Source organism: Phoenix dactylifera, chromosome 13 (assembly GCF_009389715.1).
Source record: "Phoenix dactylifera cultivar Barhee BC4 chromosome 13, palm_55x_up_171113_PBpolish2nd_filt_p, whole genome shotgun sequence".
Lineage (NCBI taxonomy): Eukaryota > Viridiplantae > Streptophyta > Magnoliopsida > Arecales > Arecaceae > Phoenix > Phoenix dactylifera.
The window spans coordinates 2,838,138-2,855,940 of record NC_052404.1 but is presented as its reverse complement, the minus strand read 5'-3'; the positions used below and the strand labels follow the sequence as shown (position 1 = coordinate 2,855,940).

General features: G+C 39.2%; 1 protein-coding gene across 1 annotated transcript; it reads right to left on the bottom strand.

The window, feature by feature from the left end:
* Positions 1 to 135: 135 nt before the first annotated feature.
* On the bottom strand, positions 136 to 16,757 carry LOC103714686 (chromatin-remodeling ATPase INO80-like). The gene is made up of 22 exons (XM_008802043.4): positions 16,315 to 16,757; positions 15,704 to 15,791; positions 14,598 to 15,466; positions 14,298 to 14,498; positions 14,047 to 14,157; positions 9,535 to 9,965; positions 9,207 to 9,315; positions 8,998 to 9,078; positions 8,529 to 8,701; positions 8,287 to 8,412; positions 8,036 to 8,197; positions 7,890 to 7,947; positions 7,161 to 7,391; positions 6,768 to 6,914; positions 6,087 to 6,647; positions 5,612 to 5,866; positions 5,288 to 5,395; positions 4,534 to 4,628; positions 4,261 to 4,417; positions 1,971 to 2,165; positions 1,483 to 1,608; positions 136 to 1,060 (listed from the first exon to the last, which is right to left on the bottom strand). The coding sequence occupies exons 1-22, from the start codon at positions 16,381 to 16,383 to the stop codon at positions 806 to 808; spliced, it is 4,608 nt and encodes a 1,535-aa protein (XP_008800265.1). The 5' UTR covers positions 16,384 to 16,757; the 3' UTR covers positions 136 to 805.
* Between the last annotated feature and the right edge of the window lie 1,046 nt (positions 16,758 to 17,803).

Below are 17,803 nucleotides of genomic sequence, written 5' to 3'. Positions count from 1 at the left end.
TAAACCAAAGCAGTCTGCTTTGGAGGCAGGGCATACTTAAGCCAACAATAAATAATGGCATGATTAGGAATGGCAAAAGATTATTAGAAAAGTTCCTTTCTACGACCAAGAAGCTGAAATTCCAAGAAGCCTAGATCAAAGAATTTTACCAACTGCAACAAACTGACCGTAGTCCACTAGTTTGTACAGTTTTAATCAATATTAATTGTGCTAAAAACGGAACGTTAATTTGTTTCTGCGCGCCATCTAGAAAGACGACCATTTTACACGAATACTACCATGTGAGAACTTATCACTATGCTTATAATGCTTATTTACACAGCAGCCTCACCATGCCATTTTCTATAATCTGAAGATATTGATGGCCTTGGGTGCAAGAAAACCAAAACTGTGAATTTAACACCAAATAAATATTAAGATATAACCAACAATACGCTAGATATCTTCTCGTCTGAGCGTCCACTAATTCTGAAGATTCCACTCTGCGCATAACCATTTGCTGTGCCAATGCCAACCACATACTGATTGTTTCTTGAATCTAGATGACCACAGGCAACCTCATACAGCTCCAAAGCTCGTGATGCTTATTCCCCGGGATGGAGGGCATGCACTCCTCGCCTATAGAGCCTCGGGCCCAGACATACAAATAGGAACGCATGATAACTTCTAGGTCTCCATCTCAATCCTTAGGGCTAGCCAAAGACTGATTCATGCTTTGAATCTTCCATCAAAAACTTCTGTGCAGTTGGAGAAAGAGCATGAGATGCCATTCCTTCCTGTACACCCCTAACGTCACCACGGCAAGTCATATAATGACGGCTGATGCTTTGGTAGAGCTTGTGGTCAACATGTTGGTGGTGGAGTTGAATGCAGGTTCAAGGTTCTCGTTGACGCTCTTCGTTGGCCTCTTCAGTCTTTTTGGCCTCTGTTGCGTGGTCTGATCTTCCTCATATCCACCTGGGCTAGGTTCGTCCAACTCCACAGGCAGATCTGCATTCTTGGCAGTTTTCTGAGGATTCTGTGGGTTTGGAGGATTTTTCTTTTGAGAATCTGATTTCCTCTGAGCAAAAGTCACATAAAGTGTCACTAAATCAAACATATGCAGTTACATCAATAACTTACTATATTTTTATATTGGGTGTGTGCAAGCATTTTGTTTGTGCTGTGATAGCATTAATGGTAACAACTGAGCGTGGTTAGTGCATATCAAAATTCACGCTTCAATTCTTAATCAGCATCTTGATGAAGGATCAACAGAAAAAGAGCATAATCACTATCAGATACTGGAATGCCCACCTAGATGTGGTGGACCCGTACATAAATGACAAAAACATCATTAAGAATACTCATCAGTTTTCCATGCAATGGGTTTGGAGTTCAAATCCTTCAAGAGGCATAATTACCCAATTAACCATTGCTGATCCCAGTTGAAGATCGGGAAACATGGGAAAACTTCAGAAGTAAATATTAAATTAAAAATACCTTTTTGTTAGTTGCATTCTCTGGTTCATATTCTGCATCCTGCATCACGTCTTCCATAGACACATTTCCTTCTGCATCTACATGTATACCCTTTGTTACTCGTTTTTTCTTCTGCCGATCCTTGGCCTGATAGAGGATAATTAGGATCAGTCATATGCAGTGCTCAAACTCTACAGTGTGCAGTAACAGGTATCTCGATGCATGGAATCTTTAATATGAAACCCAACAGAGAGGAACTGCATGAACTTTTCAACCATGCTACCAAACCCAATTTTAAGATCATTATGTAAAATGTAGAGAGATTGATCTATTTCAGAAAATGAGGGACCGCCTCTGATCAAGAAAAAAAAAAACATTATTTGTAGCACTTTTCAGCAGATTTTCTCTGATACATGAGGGTGATCAAAACCATATCTAAATATTATGAATTATAGCCTCAAAAGGAAAGATTGAAAACAAAGAAAATCAACAGAAGAACAAATAATCACCTGCAGGGGTATTTCTCTCAGTTTCTGATCTAACTGTGCATCATCAAGAAGTAGAGAAACAACATCCTCAGCCATCAAATCACCCCGCACATGGCCACCTGTCATCACCAGCTGTTGAACGGTATTCTTCTGGCTTGCTCTTTGCAAGATCTTTTCCTCAATTGTCTCCTTGCATATTAGCCTATATACAGTAACCTAAACAAAAAAAAAAAAAGAGAAAACACGTCAAATGCAGGTATTTAATTACATGGTTAACATTGCAAAAGATTAAGAAACAAAGTCCCGTATAGCAGAGTCGAGCTTTAAAGATGTTGTATGCACTATATGCCTGATGAATGACAAGCTAATGAAACCATAAAGCAATGATTTTCATATTTTGAGTTGCCTTTCATATCTAGCCAAATTACTATGAGGTAAATTCAAAAGAGATGCAACATAAGCTCGTATATGCAACATATGCAAGTGTAAGAGATGCCTAGACATTACAATAACAGAATCTCCCACACAAATTTATACTAAATGAACGCATTAAACTTCTGATCTGTATGTCATATCCATCCAATTCAAAGGAAGAAAACAATTGACACAGCACTACAAACACATGAAGGAAAATCTAGACACGCTTATAAATGTAAGATTCTGACTTTTTCTGTACATAACATTCCGTTCTTGAAGACAATTAAGCTACAAAGATTTTGAGCTTGTTTGGATGCCAGGAAACTTATCCTGTGCATGACCACCCGAGAGGAGTTGCTGAATTTAAGGAAGAGTGATAGGAAGGCAGGGAGTCTTCAAATAAATTAATCTAAAAACTTCTGGATAAAATAAGCCAATTAAAAGTGATTCATGTTATGCCCAAATTTTCAGGATTCAGGAATTCATAGATTCTGCCCCTACCATAAATCTCTCCATCTTACTGCTTTATTTCTTCAGCCCTCTGAAGCTCTGCAGGCAATGTCTGACAGATAAGATGTCGTGTTACATCCCAGTAAACCAAAGTTATAAGCACCTGATATTTGCACTCTCTATCTTATTGTCCAACATAGAAAAATCAGGCATTGCTCAAACAACCTCTTTATGAGGCAAAAGGCTGGGGATGATGAATATGAATACATAAAAGGCATCATCTATAAGGGAGATCAAAATTAGAAATTAACCATGTAGAAAAAGGTCATGCTGGCCCATGAGCCAGCAGAGTCGAAATGCTTTCTTTCATATGATAGAAAACTTTATTATTTAGTTGATTTCTACACAGTTCAAGCCCCAAACCCACTTGTGACATATAGAAACCATAGCATAGTGGGCTTCAATTCTTTTATCATTTGTATCAAACAAATTCTGACTGGAACATCTTCTTGCATTTACATAAAAGCTGTATACATAAGTATGATTTACTCAACATGTGAACTGAAAACAGTAAAGGGACATGGAGAACACCTCTCTCTCACTCATGCTTCTATCTCCATTCACTTTGTAATTTAGTAATATTTGCATGATATATTTAAATTATACACATATTTACATATTTTATGTGAATCTCAGAAATGGTGTAGGGAAATATCATGGGTTCTGGGTTTTATATCACAAAATAACCATCTGAAATCCAAAAATATCTACAAGACATTGTCTTGCACTTCCCTCTAGTTTCTCTAAATTAGAAATAAATGTGAAGGATGGAACTCATGTTTGCTTCCAAGGTAAGTACATGAGGTCATAAACATAGTTGAGTTTTAAGTGGAAAATAAAAAATATGGACATGCCAACCAGCCAGTATTATGGGCAAGCAGCAATTTTATATTAATATACTTAGGCATGCCAATGGGCCAGAACAGGCCTGGTCTGGCCCAAGCCTGAGACGGCCTGGCCCATAGCTAGCCCAAGGATGACAGGCCAAGACCTGACTGGAGTCCGGGTTTCTTGTCAAGCTGAGCCTGGATTATGCCCTATTCATATTTTACAAAAACTTATAAGCCCAGATCCAGCTAGCTGGGCGTCAAGGTTTCTGGCCCAGGTCAGGATAAAGGGCATGAGATCTGAATCAGCACTTGATTTTTATTGGCTGGGCCTTCACCGATTATAAGGAACATTGACAGCCCTAAACATACCAAGCATAAAAGAGAAAAGGCCTCATGCATATAGTGGAAGGTAGAAATTGCTGTATAAGTTATAACAAATCATAATATTTAAGATTTTGATAGATAGCCCATTTGAATAAAACCCTTGATCGCACAAAAATCAAGAGTTCCAGTATGGATCAAAATCTAAATAGGAGGATATCGGTTTCACTGACCTCCCTTGTCTGACCCAGCCGATGTGCCCTATCCATTGCCTGTAGATCTAATGTAGGATTCCAGTCACTTTCATAGAAGATTACAGTGTCAGCAGCTGTCAGATTGATTCCAAGTCCTCCAGCTCTAGTGCTCAGCAAGAAAACAAAAATGTCATTCCTGCAAAAAGAAAGAGAATCTTAAGTCAGTCTGATCCACAGTGTTCAATGGCTCTCTGCTCATCAACAAAAATACATAAACATAAATTGTGACAGTGAAAAAAACTAAATGCTTACCGACGCTGGAAGTCCCTAACCATGTCACGACGATCCATCAGATTGGATGATCCATCAAATCTTAAATATCTGTATTTTCTGTAATTCATGTAGTCCTGCAAAATAATTACATTTAAGTGTTTTTTTGGGGGGATGGGGAGAAGTTAATTATTAGCATCAGCTTGTAATTCATTTAATTAGTTGACAGTTAAGATATACAAGTTATAAGTGTTGTAATAGAAAGGGCAGTCGGAGGCTTTAGTTTTTTGAAAGCAAGCCAAACACCACAAAGAAGCCAAAATCAAAATCGGGAACGAGTGCAAGGTGCAAAGAAGCAGATATTCTAGAAATACTTCAACTAAGAAAGCAGTCAGGAGGCAGGTGCAGTTCAAGATTCCAGGAAGATTCAGAAGTGGTTGCATTATTCTAGGTAGTATATTCCAGATACTAAGCAATCGACTCCCAGATAGCTGGCTCGAGAATCTGCTGATACTTTATTGTATAAAAGTAAATGACTCTCAACTGATGGTCTACAACTGTTAAATCCTTTTCTTTAATACCAACACCATGATATATTAAGTTCCTCCTTTCAATTTCCACCCTCATACAAGAAAACATTTGAGCCTTTAACAGCCAAGTTGCCGAACCACAATAAATATGCAGTCTTTTCTCATCCAAACATTGGAATTTCATTTTAAAAATAAAGAAGTCCATGACAAAGGTACTTGCACAGGATAGATAACTAATTGCCATGAAGATAAGGGACAAGAAATACCTCAAGAATATTCAACATTTTTGTCATTTGTGCAAACAAAAGCACACGATGGTTTTCAGCTCGTAGACGTTTCAATAGTATATCCAGTGTCTGAAGCTTTCCAGAATCCTATGAATGAGAGAATTTACTTTAGTAGCGAATAATAATCCTCAGAGTATATGCATGATGCTAGATGACTACCACAATAATGGCTAGATATAACAACTCAGTAGGGAAATAAAAAAGGTGAGGCCTTTACCAACATGAATACATACATTTTGAACATAATTTGGAGAGAATATATCATTTCAATTTCTAACGAAAAAAAGGGGAGCTCTTATATACCGTGAGCATTTTTGCAGGATCAAAGCTTTGCATCGGTGGACAGGAACCAAATATGCTGTATGGGAGCTCAAGCAAGGGATGAACATGTGATTCTGAGGGCATCTCTTGTATCAAATGATGAGGATCAATAGGCTTTCTGGGACCATTAAACTCAGACGTACGAGCAAACCCAACAAACAGTTTTTTTGTCCAAGGATGTTGCAATTCCTCAACCATTTGGTAAGCAAAGCTCCTGTCAGGGCACCAAGCGTTAATCTGTGGAGAAGAAAGCAACTGTCAATAGAGAAAATAGGAACATGCCATATACATAAATATAAGAAAAACTTGAGACAGCAGAGATTAAGTTTCAAGACCTGAAGAAACAGAACAGGGCAACAAAGTAGATTTCACTATAATGTCAATTTATTATATAGTGAAAAGAAAATTTATGAGATGTGGGATGTTTAAGAAACTGAAAGAAACAAATGAAACTTACAGGTGGGGCTCTGGCTTGTGGAATGAAAACATATATTGCATGCAGAAGTCTGGTATTGGATATGAACCGATCCTGATGAGAGGAGATTAATGCCTCATACGGGTCATCACCTGGGCCAGTCGCAAGCCTTCTTCTAAGTAAACTTGCCTCAGATTTTGTTGGCAGCAGCAACATCCGTGCGACAGCCCTAACCGCCCCTTTATTAAGGTGATTGTATTGAAGATCACCACCTTCTGAATCCATGAACAGGTCTACAGTTTCATCAATAAACTGTCTATCCCACCTCATTACAGAAAATACCAACCTTTCAAGTACAGAACAATTAGCTAAAAAAGAAACTTCTGCCGGGGATAAATCTATCAAACGAGTAAATCCAAATGCTCCATCACTCATGCAATAATCATTTGAGCATCTGTATTGTGACACTGTGGACTGATAAATATTGTCTGTTGAAAATATATTAAAAAGTCTCTTGAAAGATTCGCACTGAATGTGACATCCAGAAACTGAAGAAGGCATTTCAGCATTTTGGATGATCTCTTTATGGACCAGCTTTGGCACCTGAAATAAGAAAGTAAATCCAGTAATGGATATGAATGAGAAAAGGGAGGGAAAAGAAAAGAAGTGTATAGCCAGAAAGCTCATAAGATGATAGAGTAAGAAAATGATATAGAAAAGAACCTTGTATGTTATAGGATTCCAGTCTCCAGCATAGTGTATGTCTTCCAGTTCCCCGAATGGAGGAGGAAGAAGAGAATTTGGGATATCCGCAAAGTAAAAATATGAACTTCCCTCATTACGCTCAAATAACTCTGGATGGTTGCAGACCTGTCATTAGATAACAAATGAAACATGACTACTTGAAACTAACAATATTTTTTTCCATCAAAAATGACTACTAGAGACTAACAAAACAACATATAGAAAGCCTTTTCTAATTATTGTCTTACAATGACAATTACCTACATCCTGCCTAACTTTAGATGCACTACAGGAAATCAAAATCTAAACAGACAACAAATAGCATACGAAATGCAGGAGTTCAAAAAAATGTGGATGAAATCAGAAGAATACCTTTCGTAATTGAATAACTATGTTCATCAAATTAACTATTTTCTTCTCATTTAGATGGCCGCGACTACCATCGGACAGCTCAGCAAGGGATATCTTGTTCTTTATAGCACGATAAAAAGCCTGCTGCCGGGAGCTCAATTTACAGTGAACTGTGACTTCTGTCTTCCCAGACAACTCTGTTATGACATCTTTCTTAACCCGACGCAACATAAAAGGCTTTAAAACTGCATGCTGTTAAAAGAAGAAGTCAGGTTGATATCCCATGAAGCTTTAGCAACTAAAAATAAACAAAATTGGTCATAAGCTTAAACATGCCTAATTAATGAGAACGAAACAAAACAAATTACAAGATATTTTTCTAACTATTCCAAGAGCTCTAGCAATTGTGCTTAAAAATTCCTTGTATTTTTAATAATATAAGGTAACAGGATCAATTTGAATTGTGTTTAGATTCCCAAAGTTTCTCAAGTAACATCATAGCTCACTAGCTAATAATTCATTTTTTTTCAATCTAAATGATTATTCAATTTGACTCCCAATAAAGAAAACTAGGCACTTACGTGCAAGCCCATCAGTCTCATCATCTATAATTAGTTTCAAATTGAGGACAATTATTAAGGTCTGCAAAGTTCCATTTTTCAATTAATTATGTTTGCAGACTGATTTTAATTCACACACAAGGTTTTCAGTTTAAATTACAAAACTTATTATGTTAGCAACATTGCTTACCAGTCTATTAAGCTGATGCTCATTCAGAGTGCCTCCATGTTCTGCATGGTTCTCAATGCTAACATAAACAACAGGATATATAAGCAAGAGAGATAATGAAATTAAAATGCTCAAAGACTGAAAAGGAACATCTGGTGAAGAAATACCCTTTTGAAAACCATTCATTGAACTGCTCATGGCTGTCAAATAAAGTCGGCATAATGAAATGAAGAAGGGCCCACAGTTCAGCCATGTTATTCTGTACGGGTGTTCCAGTCAGAAGCAAGCGATTTCTACAGTTAAAGCTGAGTAATGTCTTCCATCGAATGCTACAAGAAAAAATAAAACAGGAGAAAATGTGTAAGTATATAAGTTAAGGCAAGATTGCAAGTCAAGTTGAAAAGAGATGGCAAATTACCTGTTTGAACTCTTTATTGCCTGGGCTTCATCTAATACCATATACTGCCATTTCACACGCCGTAAGTACTTCTCGTCAGTCACAAGTAACTGGTAGCTAGTGATTAGTATGTGGAATCGAGCCTCCCTAGAAAACAACAAAACAAGTCCTTAATGATCAATACAATGAGAATATGAGGGAAAAATAAACTTAGAAAAATGTTAGGATGTGATGAAAATGAATCACAGTTATACACAGCTTACCTTCGATATAGTCGCTTAGGGTTGATATTTTTTCTAAGTACCATTCTTTCTTGGAGCCCACCCCAATAAGGAAGTATTTTCAGATCAGAACAGAATCTATGAACTTCATCAGCCCAATTGTTCAAGACAGATGATGGTGCAACCACCAGAAAAGGGCCCCATATATTCTTCTCCTGCTCAAAACAATTATTTGCAGCAATTTGAAAAGCATGTAAGAGAAGCACCTTTAGACAACTGTAAAAAAATCTTTGACAACTTTGCATTCTAATCAAAATTCATAAAATACTGAAGCTGAATATTCATCCTAGTGACAATATTGGAATGACAAATTAAATGTGAACCTACTTTCATAACAGCAGAAACAATTATGACTCATCCAAGTAAAACATAGAACTCTAGCGACTAACTTCAATGTTAAGAATTATTAATCTAACAATCACTTCCACAAACAAGAGGTGGATTGACCAACCTCAGCTAAATGAGCCAAGAATGCTATTGCTTGGATGGTCTTTCCAAGGCCCATTTCATCAGCAAGGATACCGTTCAAACCCTGTAAGGAAAGACGATAAAATTAAAGAATGAATAATGGGGGAAAATCCCTACAGTGGCGTGTATAAACATCTGATAAAACCCATTATCATTGAAGAAGTTTCACATGGTGATTCCTCCAATAATTACCTGCTCATAACAACTAACTAGCCACTGCAATCCCCTCAACTGATATTCTTTAAGACTGCCTTTGAACAAATCTGGTGTCCGCACAGTCGATTTTACAGGCATTGTCGAGCTGAAGATAAAATAAAATAAAAACAGGAGTTCAATCAATTAAAATATGTAATCAAGCATCACCAGTTAATTCAACTAATAAATAAGAGACACTATGGTTGCTACAAAAGCATCCAGAATTCTATTTCCTCTTTCCCCCTTTTCTTCCCTTCTGACGGTAGGGTGGAGGGCTCTTACATATGCCTGCTGATGTGGCATTAATGAGTAGGATTTAACTTACGGGTTCAGTAGGTCTATGTTACTAGACCCTGCAATAGATGAATCATCTGCTGGAACATTCACTTCAGCAGCTTGGCGCAGCTTCAAACATTCATTGTCAAATGCATTTGTTATCTTCTTTTGCTGGGAGACAGCTTGTTGAGCTGCCCTCAAAGCTTCCCTTTTTAATTCAGCTTCCTCAGGATCTTCTTCCTCTCCTGGTTCGACATCCCCAAGGATTAATTCCTCTTCTGGAGCTTTAGATTCACCTTCTGCCAGGGATAAGGTTTCAGCCGGTTGTGTAGTAGACTTATTCTGCATAAAATGACTGTACAGCTCTGTTTGTGACAAGAGAAAGTTGAGCCTCTGCTGCTGTCTCTTTGCTTCACGGAGCTCTTCTTCACGCTTCAAAGCTTCAGCTGCATCCCTTTCTTCTTTCTTCCTCAGTTCCGCCTGCCAAGTGAGAGAACAGAGCTTTGTGTTACAAAAGTTCTCAAGTAGATCTCAACAGCCAATACAAAAAAATATAAGCCTCAAAATCCTTGCATGACATGTAGACCCCATTTTGACGCTTCAGAAGAAAATAACAGTGAAAACAAAATTGTAGCAACTTCAAGTTATTCAAGAAGTGCACAGCATACCTCACATTTATTCCTAATAGAGATATATCCAAGCTCTCACAAAAGTCAATCTATATGATTGAACAGTTTTACAATTAGTACCAAATTGGAAAAATTCCAAATCATTTATGAGTAGACATAGTAAACCTCATTTTCATGCCACATGGTCTAATCCAGGAAGCTTGTTCACTGATATAGCTTCTCACATGAAAGGGAAGAAGTCTAAAATCAGCATCAATATCTGCTAATTGCTTGTCTAAATGATTTTCCTGTTTTTTTCCCTACTACCTAATTCCATTTTAATAGTTTAGCCAAGAGAAAATCTGATAATGATGATATTTTGGGTTCATAGAATACACTCCTTTGGGTAACAAACTTCATCCACAGAATTTTAATGCCCAGCAAAATGACTTCAAAATAGTCAGTTGAAGGTGTATAGTCTAATAAGAGGGGAGAAAGTGTCTGCATGTTGCAAGGGTGGAGAAAATAATTTCACCAAGCTAGTTGGAAAGTTACTAATGATGATAAATTGAAATTAATAGATGATATTGTCATCAAACAAAAACAGTAACAAAAAAATATGAAATTGAAATAATGGCAAGACATCCAACCTTAGATTTACTAACTTGATGACTTTTAGTTCATACAAAACATTAGTCATTTTGTTTATTGAACAGTCTGGATTATCTTAAAGTTGGAGTGATGACCTCACACACTAATGATGAGGTCACAACATCCTTCTTTACATTACATGACTTCATACATCCACTAGATTAGATGGATATTGAACTAAATCTTTCAAACAAAATTCTAAAAAAACAAAAATTACTACTTTTTTTAATCATCCATAGACCTAAACCCTTTAAAACCAAATCCTACTCCCTAAATCATATCATAGTCATCCAAAAATATATATTTTACTTAGAAACATCACCTAGATAGTTCATTTTTGTTCAAGGTTAAGGTCCGAACCAGAAATTGAAGCAAGCTATAGGTTGACTCATACCATCCTAAACCCCATGGACTCTAACTTTTCAACATTCCTCTAAGTTGTCTTGCAAATTAATTGTCAAGGTGCATGTCACATAAAATTCCCATTTTAGTTGTTTGCCTTAACAATCTAAAGATTCTAAACCTAGTCCTGGTTATCCAAAGATCACCTTTTGGGCATTTCTAAATATAAAACCTTACAAACTAGGGGTGCATAGCATGGTTTCCATCTCTATATGTATACACAAAGAAAAATACATGGAATCATGATAGCACTATAAATAGGAACTTGCAAATAGTTAGGGCAGTGGTGCAACAGATGTCGAGGGATCTGAGCTTACCTACAAATGCAATCAATGAGATAGTGAACTAAATAATGCATTATATTTCATATCTAACATTGATGTGAAGTGTACACTATCTGATCAGGGAAAAATATTCCATGACAGGTGTGAAGGTTTTGGAAAATGGGAGCTCAACAATCAATTTCAAGGATGTCTCTAGGTATCATGAGGAAATTGTTCCAGTGAGTCATTCTTTTAGTGATTGTAGGGATTTAATGTATCCAAGTCTTATGCGACCCTAAATTATCTAGATGTATGGGAGTAGTGGTCCAGTAGGTCATCGATGCACTCAATTTGAGGAAGATTGCCATCTTAGTCCTCTCACAAACTATGTCATCCAGCGAATGTGAGAAGAAATAAAGTACTTTTGCACCTCGATTCACAACAAAATATGAAACTGCTTAACGACCAAGAGGCTGCACAACTTGGACTTGACACCCAACAATATGAAGCCATGATCGAAATACTTGAATCAAGGCAAGAGGAATAGACAGGAAGACCTGTTGGGCGATGACTTTGTTCGTGATGATAATGGAGGTTGAATAGGTTGCAGATCAGTGAGCTCAAGATGATTCCATGCTAGATGAGCCTGAGGATCCTCCACAACTAGACAGAACCATCATGAAGGGGGCAGATGTGTGTGATGGGGATGGATGGATAGAGGAGAATATATTGCCCACGACGAGTGAGACCAACAAGAGACCCTTGGGCACCAAAGACTCTGGTTAGCGATTCGATCAAAAGATGTTCAGGTCAAGGCGTGGTGAACAAATCTCCCGAGCCATTTAGGGCAATTCGCAAGGCAAGTCCAAGGGGAAGTGTAAGTCATCAATCCGATTGAGGTAGATTGTGATAGACTAGCTCAAAAGATGACAGCAAGCTACAAGAGCCATTAGATCCTAACTTGCCCAGATGGATAGATCCTCTCACTAGAGTTGATGATAATGACAATCATAATGATGGGTTTGGATGTCAAGGTGGACAATCTAGAGGTGGCGGTGGTTATTCTCAGGGGCTCAGTCTGATCATCGATAAGGTATAGTATAGCATGACGTGCAGGATCAGAACCATGGGAGCTAAACAAAATCTAAACATGATAGGGAGATTTCCTACAAAAGAAGAGGATTCAAAGATGGTGCAGCTCACAACTCACATGATCAAGGTTTTAGGGATAAGTACATAGAGAACTTGAAAGTCAGTTGAGAGAAGCTATTTTCAGAGGTAGGAGATTTATATGCACACATAGCACATTAGAAGCCAAGTTGATGGCAAAAATTAGATGGGAGGTGAAAGGAGATGAGAAGTATTAGAGTAGGCGAAAGCTGTTACATTGAATGAAATGGAGATTAGTAATAGATTTGACAGTGTATCAAATAGCTATAAAGCGTAGATCTCATCTTATGCTGGAGGTGAATCTTCTACTGCATCAGAAAGTTAGAATGAATGGTATGCGCCATCCAATGTACAATCTTTATGCATTCTTCCACTCATCTTATCTGGAATCAAACTATGCATATTATCCCTCATATGGATATAGGTACAGCCAAAGGCGAAGTATGGTGCTACCTCCCACTATCTTGTGCAGGGACGGCTAGTCTCCTACGACCACACACACGATCACAATATTAGGAGCCACAACTAAGTAATTATCAAACATCATATGACCAGCAAGGATGGGGCAATATCCAGGCCAGTATAATATCTAAGGTCCTGACTACAAATAAGGCCCAGATGTCTCCATGAAGTATAAACGCTCTACTTGGGATTAAATTTATAAATTGATTTATTATACATTTTCTTTTACAAGGCCCGCTTTATTTATCATTTTAATTATAAATGTTGCTAATTTATTGATCCATGTTGACTCAATTAGTGCCGGCACTGTTATCGAACTCTGATGTCACATAGCTATTGAAAATGCATCTAAAACACAAATCACCGCAACATACAACAAGCTTTGGAAACAAAAAAAGAAAAAATAATAATAAAAGTGGGATTTTTGGTGTCCTAATATGATATCTAGATAGAGCCCCATATCATGTGTCAGTACAGGATGGATTGGTACCATATCGATCCGGCCAAAAACTGGTACCAACATTGACACCAATTTTTTAAACCTTGGGATCAAACTTCTTGAAGGTTGGCCATCTTAAGACATGATCTATGCGCAAGTTCTCCCACCTAATCAAGTTTGAGGACAAATAGATAAATACCATTTCGCAAAAATTGGCATTTATTATATTGAACTTGTGCACTACAATGGTTCTTTCGACCATCCCAAAGACATGAACAGGACAGAGTCTACACATCAATTATAGCCATGATCATTGCATAGAAACAAAAACTTCAACTAAAAGTATATATAGATATCCGACTATCAATATGTGACCCCGGAAAAAATAAATAGAATATTAGATTGGTAGTCTTATATTACTGGCTTAGATGACTAAACTATGAAGTTATACACATATAAAATATATTTACATATCTAAACTAAAGAATCTCCATTAACACCACTATGGGATTACAACCAAAATTTAAAATGATAATATTGTTTATTACTTGGATAAAAATGTATACCTGCTCCTTATCTATTCTTTTCTGGAATATCAACATGTCTCTAGCAAGCTTTCTAGTACGAATTGCAGCACCTCTCATCAATTTGAGTGACCTGCTCACCTTGAATTTTACCTGGATGTTGTTATGTGGAACTTGTTAAAGCAAAAAATGATTAAAGATTCCAGAAAATGAAAGATTTAATAAGAGAGCAGAGAAAATCAGAAAAGATCTCAGTAAAATGTAAAGCTGCAAAACTTAAAACAAAAAATAACCTCTCTTTGGCAAGCCTCTGAGAGGCGCTTGGCATCCGCAAGCTGTTTCTTATGAAAATTAGTAAAAATCCTGTGATGCTTTGGAATATCTCTTCTCGCGATATTCACCCACAATTTCCCAATCTTCTCTGCCTGCTCTTTCTCAATTACTGAAGGCTCTTTCTTCACTATTTGCTTCTTAGGCAAGCTGCGCTCAATAATCTGTAATTAAAATATCAAAGATTTTTTTTAAAAAAAAGGTTTGTTATAATACTAAAAAGGAACATCCTCCCAATAAAAGTTCTAATGATCAGAACTGACCTCATATGTATCCCCTTTTTCCAAGACTTTAACATAGCAGACCTGTAAGGTACCAGTTTCAGACATAATTGACCGCCGTATCCTCCCAGCTGCTCCTTCCGGAATTGAAAAGGGATCCAGACCAACATCACACACTTGGAGAGTGAACTTCTGATTTGAATTTCCAGATGGAAATGCCTTCAATCTGGCCTGAAGTGATTCATACTGTGGCTGAGGCTCACCCAACCCACTTTGATTCCAAGCCTCGAATCTTCGATCTGTAGCCACCATAGCTGCCAGAGACGGTAAGTTCAATGTGCCCTTTAGGAAATACTCCTCTACCCGAATGTCTGAAAAACTTGGCAACTTCAGGGTAGTCACGAGCTTATCATAAGTTGGAGGTATCCTATATGTGATACCCTCCCCGATATCCAGATGAACGGAATCAGTAGAGGAAGAAAGCCTGCTGCTCCCACCATATTCGAAATCAAAATCAGCCTCGTAATACTCTGGTGATCTTTCAATCTCCCGTAATGCTACCTCTTCCTTAGCAGAAAGTATAGGCTCACTACTGAACTTCCCCACCTTTGTACCGTTACTGCGTTTCAGACCTGGCATTGCCATCCTAGCAGAAGCCAACCCCGATGAGGAATCTCTAGACCTCACCCTCCTATACTTTTGTACATGCTCTCCGAGCATTGCACGGTACTGCTCCTCAGTGATTTGTGATTCATAGTCTTCATCATCCTGACTGTTACTATCAGCATCTTTCCATAACGAAGAGTTCAATGCAGCCTCGGACTCAACTAAACGCTTCTTCCGCCTCCTACTCAAGTCTGAAGACCTAACAGTGATAGCTCCAGTACTACGGTCCAGCATGGCTCCGTGGTCTGATCATCAATCAACCAAACAAGAATATATACGCATCATATACTGGCACCTAAGGGAAACTAGCAAAATTCTAATATCTACCATCATAGTAAGGCAGCATTACTTTATGAGAAAATATATAATTAAATCATAATTGAAACTAGAACTTGAAATGCAGGCATAGGTTCCACTAAATCATGAATAACAGAACGGTGAATGAAAACAAACTGATAACAAAAATAAAAACAATAGCCTACCTTGGCTGCTACTGCTCTCATCCTGACTATCATTGCCATAGTTATCAAAATCATCTTCCAGCCGGGGGACTTGAAAAGTCATCAAAGACTACACAAAACCCAAGAAGAACACCAACATGCATAATAAATAACCAATAAAGTTAACAAATATATCCAAACTTAAGACCATATATCAGCTCCTGCAGAACAACCAAAAAAAAGACAAAAGAAAAGAAAAGAAAATCCACAAGTGCAAACGAAAAATCGTCAAGCAACACAATCTGTGCGAAAAGCGTATTATCCTCCTAATCCATCAATAAACACAGCAATAGAGAAAGACAGCAGGAAAAACGAATAACTGAATTTCTGACCAAAAATACAACGACCGGCACCCCGAAATTTATACTCATGAAATCGCAAGAACCCTAAATTCCCCACGAAACCTTACATTACGTACAACAAGCAAGCAGATATCAAGACCAGAACACGAACACAAACGCAGGCCCCGAGCAATGTTCAAGCAAAAGGCTCCAATTCTTATTTTCTCCAGAAAGACCGGATCATTGAGCCCGAAAACGCAGCAAGATCCCAGAAGCAACACAGAATTGGGGGCGAAAAGCAAGAACAATCACCTCGAGATCGAAGAGATTGGAGTACGAAAGGCCGTTGCCGGCGTTCTTGTGGCGGCGCCGCGGGTCCATGGGGTGGGAGGCTCGCTAGGTTTTTCAGACCGTCGTCGCCCGCACGCGAAGGAGACCCTGGAGAGAAGCCCAAGGGGGGCGGTGTATAAAGGGGGGGGGAGAGAAGCCGAGGCGGGGACGACTTCGCACGTGCGGGCGACACGTGAGACGAGGAAGAGAAGGGGGCAGGGGAGGAGGAGGGGGAGTCCGAGAGCGAGAGGGATTGGGAGAGGTGGCAAAAGGCATGGCGAGCGCGTGACGGTAAAGAAGAGACCGCGAGGCGATTGGAGAGAGAGAAAGGAGGGGGGGGGGAGAGGCGGTAAGCAGGAAAGCGAAGGGTGGGCACTAACGTGCGCCGGGGGAGGGTGAGTAGTTCGGGAGTTGTGCGGTCGTAGCTAGGGCTTGGAATTTTTGGGCGGGGGGTCGGCTTTCCCAGTCGGGAGAGGATTCTTCGTCGCCCATCGCAACGCGGCGAGGAGAAGAGCATGAAATTACATAAATGCCCTTAGCTCATTCTGCATATAAATTTGGGTTTTTTTTAATGAATACTTTTCTTTAAAAATATAAATTTACGTGAATACCCCCTTCGAATTTATATTTATTTCTGTACCCCGTAAAACATTGTTTTCGCACATATACCCCTAATGTGACGGCTCTTCTACCCCCGTTAATAAAAATCATATTTATTATTAATTAAAAATAAAATAAAATTTTAAAATTATTTTTTCGTTCTCCATCGCGATCGTCTTATAAATATATTTTTTTGCACATATATCCATTAAGTGTACGTTGGTCGTTTTAATTTAAAATCGTTATTTTTTTAATGGCATTAATATTGTAGGTGTTACGGGGGAACTAAGCCGCCATGCCCCACGTGACCGGCACGCGCGCCCAGGAAGACTACGGCTGCCCTTTTGATCCAGCAATCCGACCCCGAGTCGGACATCCTCGGCTCCGCAGCCCGACCCCGAGTCGGCTGCCCTTTTGATCCAGCAATCCGACCCCGAGTCGGACATCCTCGGCTCCGCAGCCCGACCCCGAGTCGGCTGCCCCTTGATCCAGCAATCCGACCCCGAGTCGGACATCCTCGGCTCCGCAGCCCGACCCCGAGTCGGCTGCCCCTTGATCCAGCGCTCCGACCCCGAGTCGGAGATCTCTTGATAACGACAGGCTATTCCCCAGAGGCACGCCGCGGCCTCCTGCTCCACTACTCCCTGCAACGGCTGTATCCGATGCTGCTCCACGATCTCCTGCATCAGCCGTACAAAGCGGAGCCCCACTATGCCCTGACGTGGCCGTACCCGGTGCTGCTCCACGACGCCCTGTAACGGCCATGTCAGTGGCCACACTATCGTGCCCCACGATAACGAACCCCCCTGAGAGACCCCCCAGCCAGGTATATATGCGGCTGGGGGGAAAAAGGGGGGGTGAGCAATATCTC

Coding starts and splice junctions, on each gene's coding strand:
- LOC103714686 (XM_008802043.4), bottom strand. CDS start 16,383: ATGGACCCGCGGCGCCGCCACAAGAACGCCGGCAACGGCCTTTCGTAC. Junction 9,079..9,206: donor TAGTTAGTTGTTATGAGCAG/GTAATTATTGGA, acceptor CTTTCCTTACAG/GGTTTGAACGGTATCCTTGC. Junction 7,948..8,035: donor AATGAATGGTTTTCAAAAGG/GTATTTCTTCAC, acceptor TGTTTATGTTAG/CATTGAGAACCATGCAGAAC.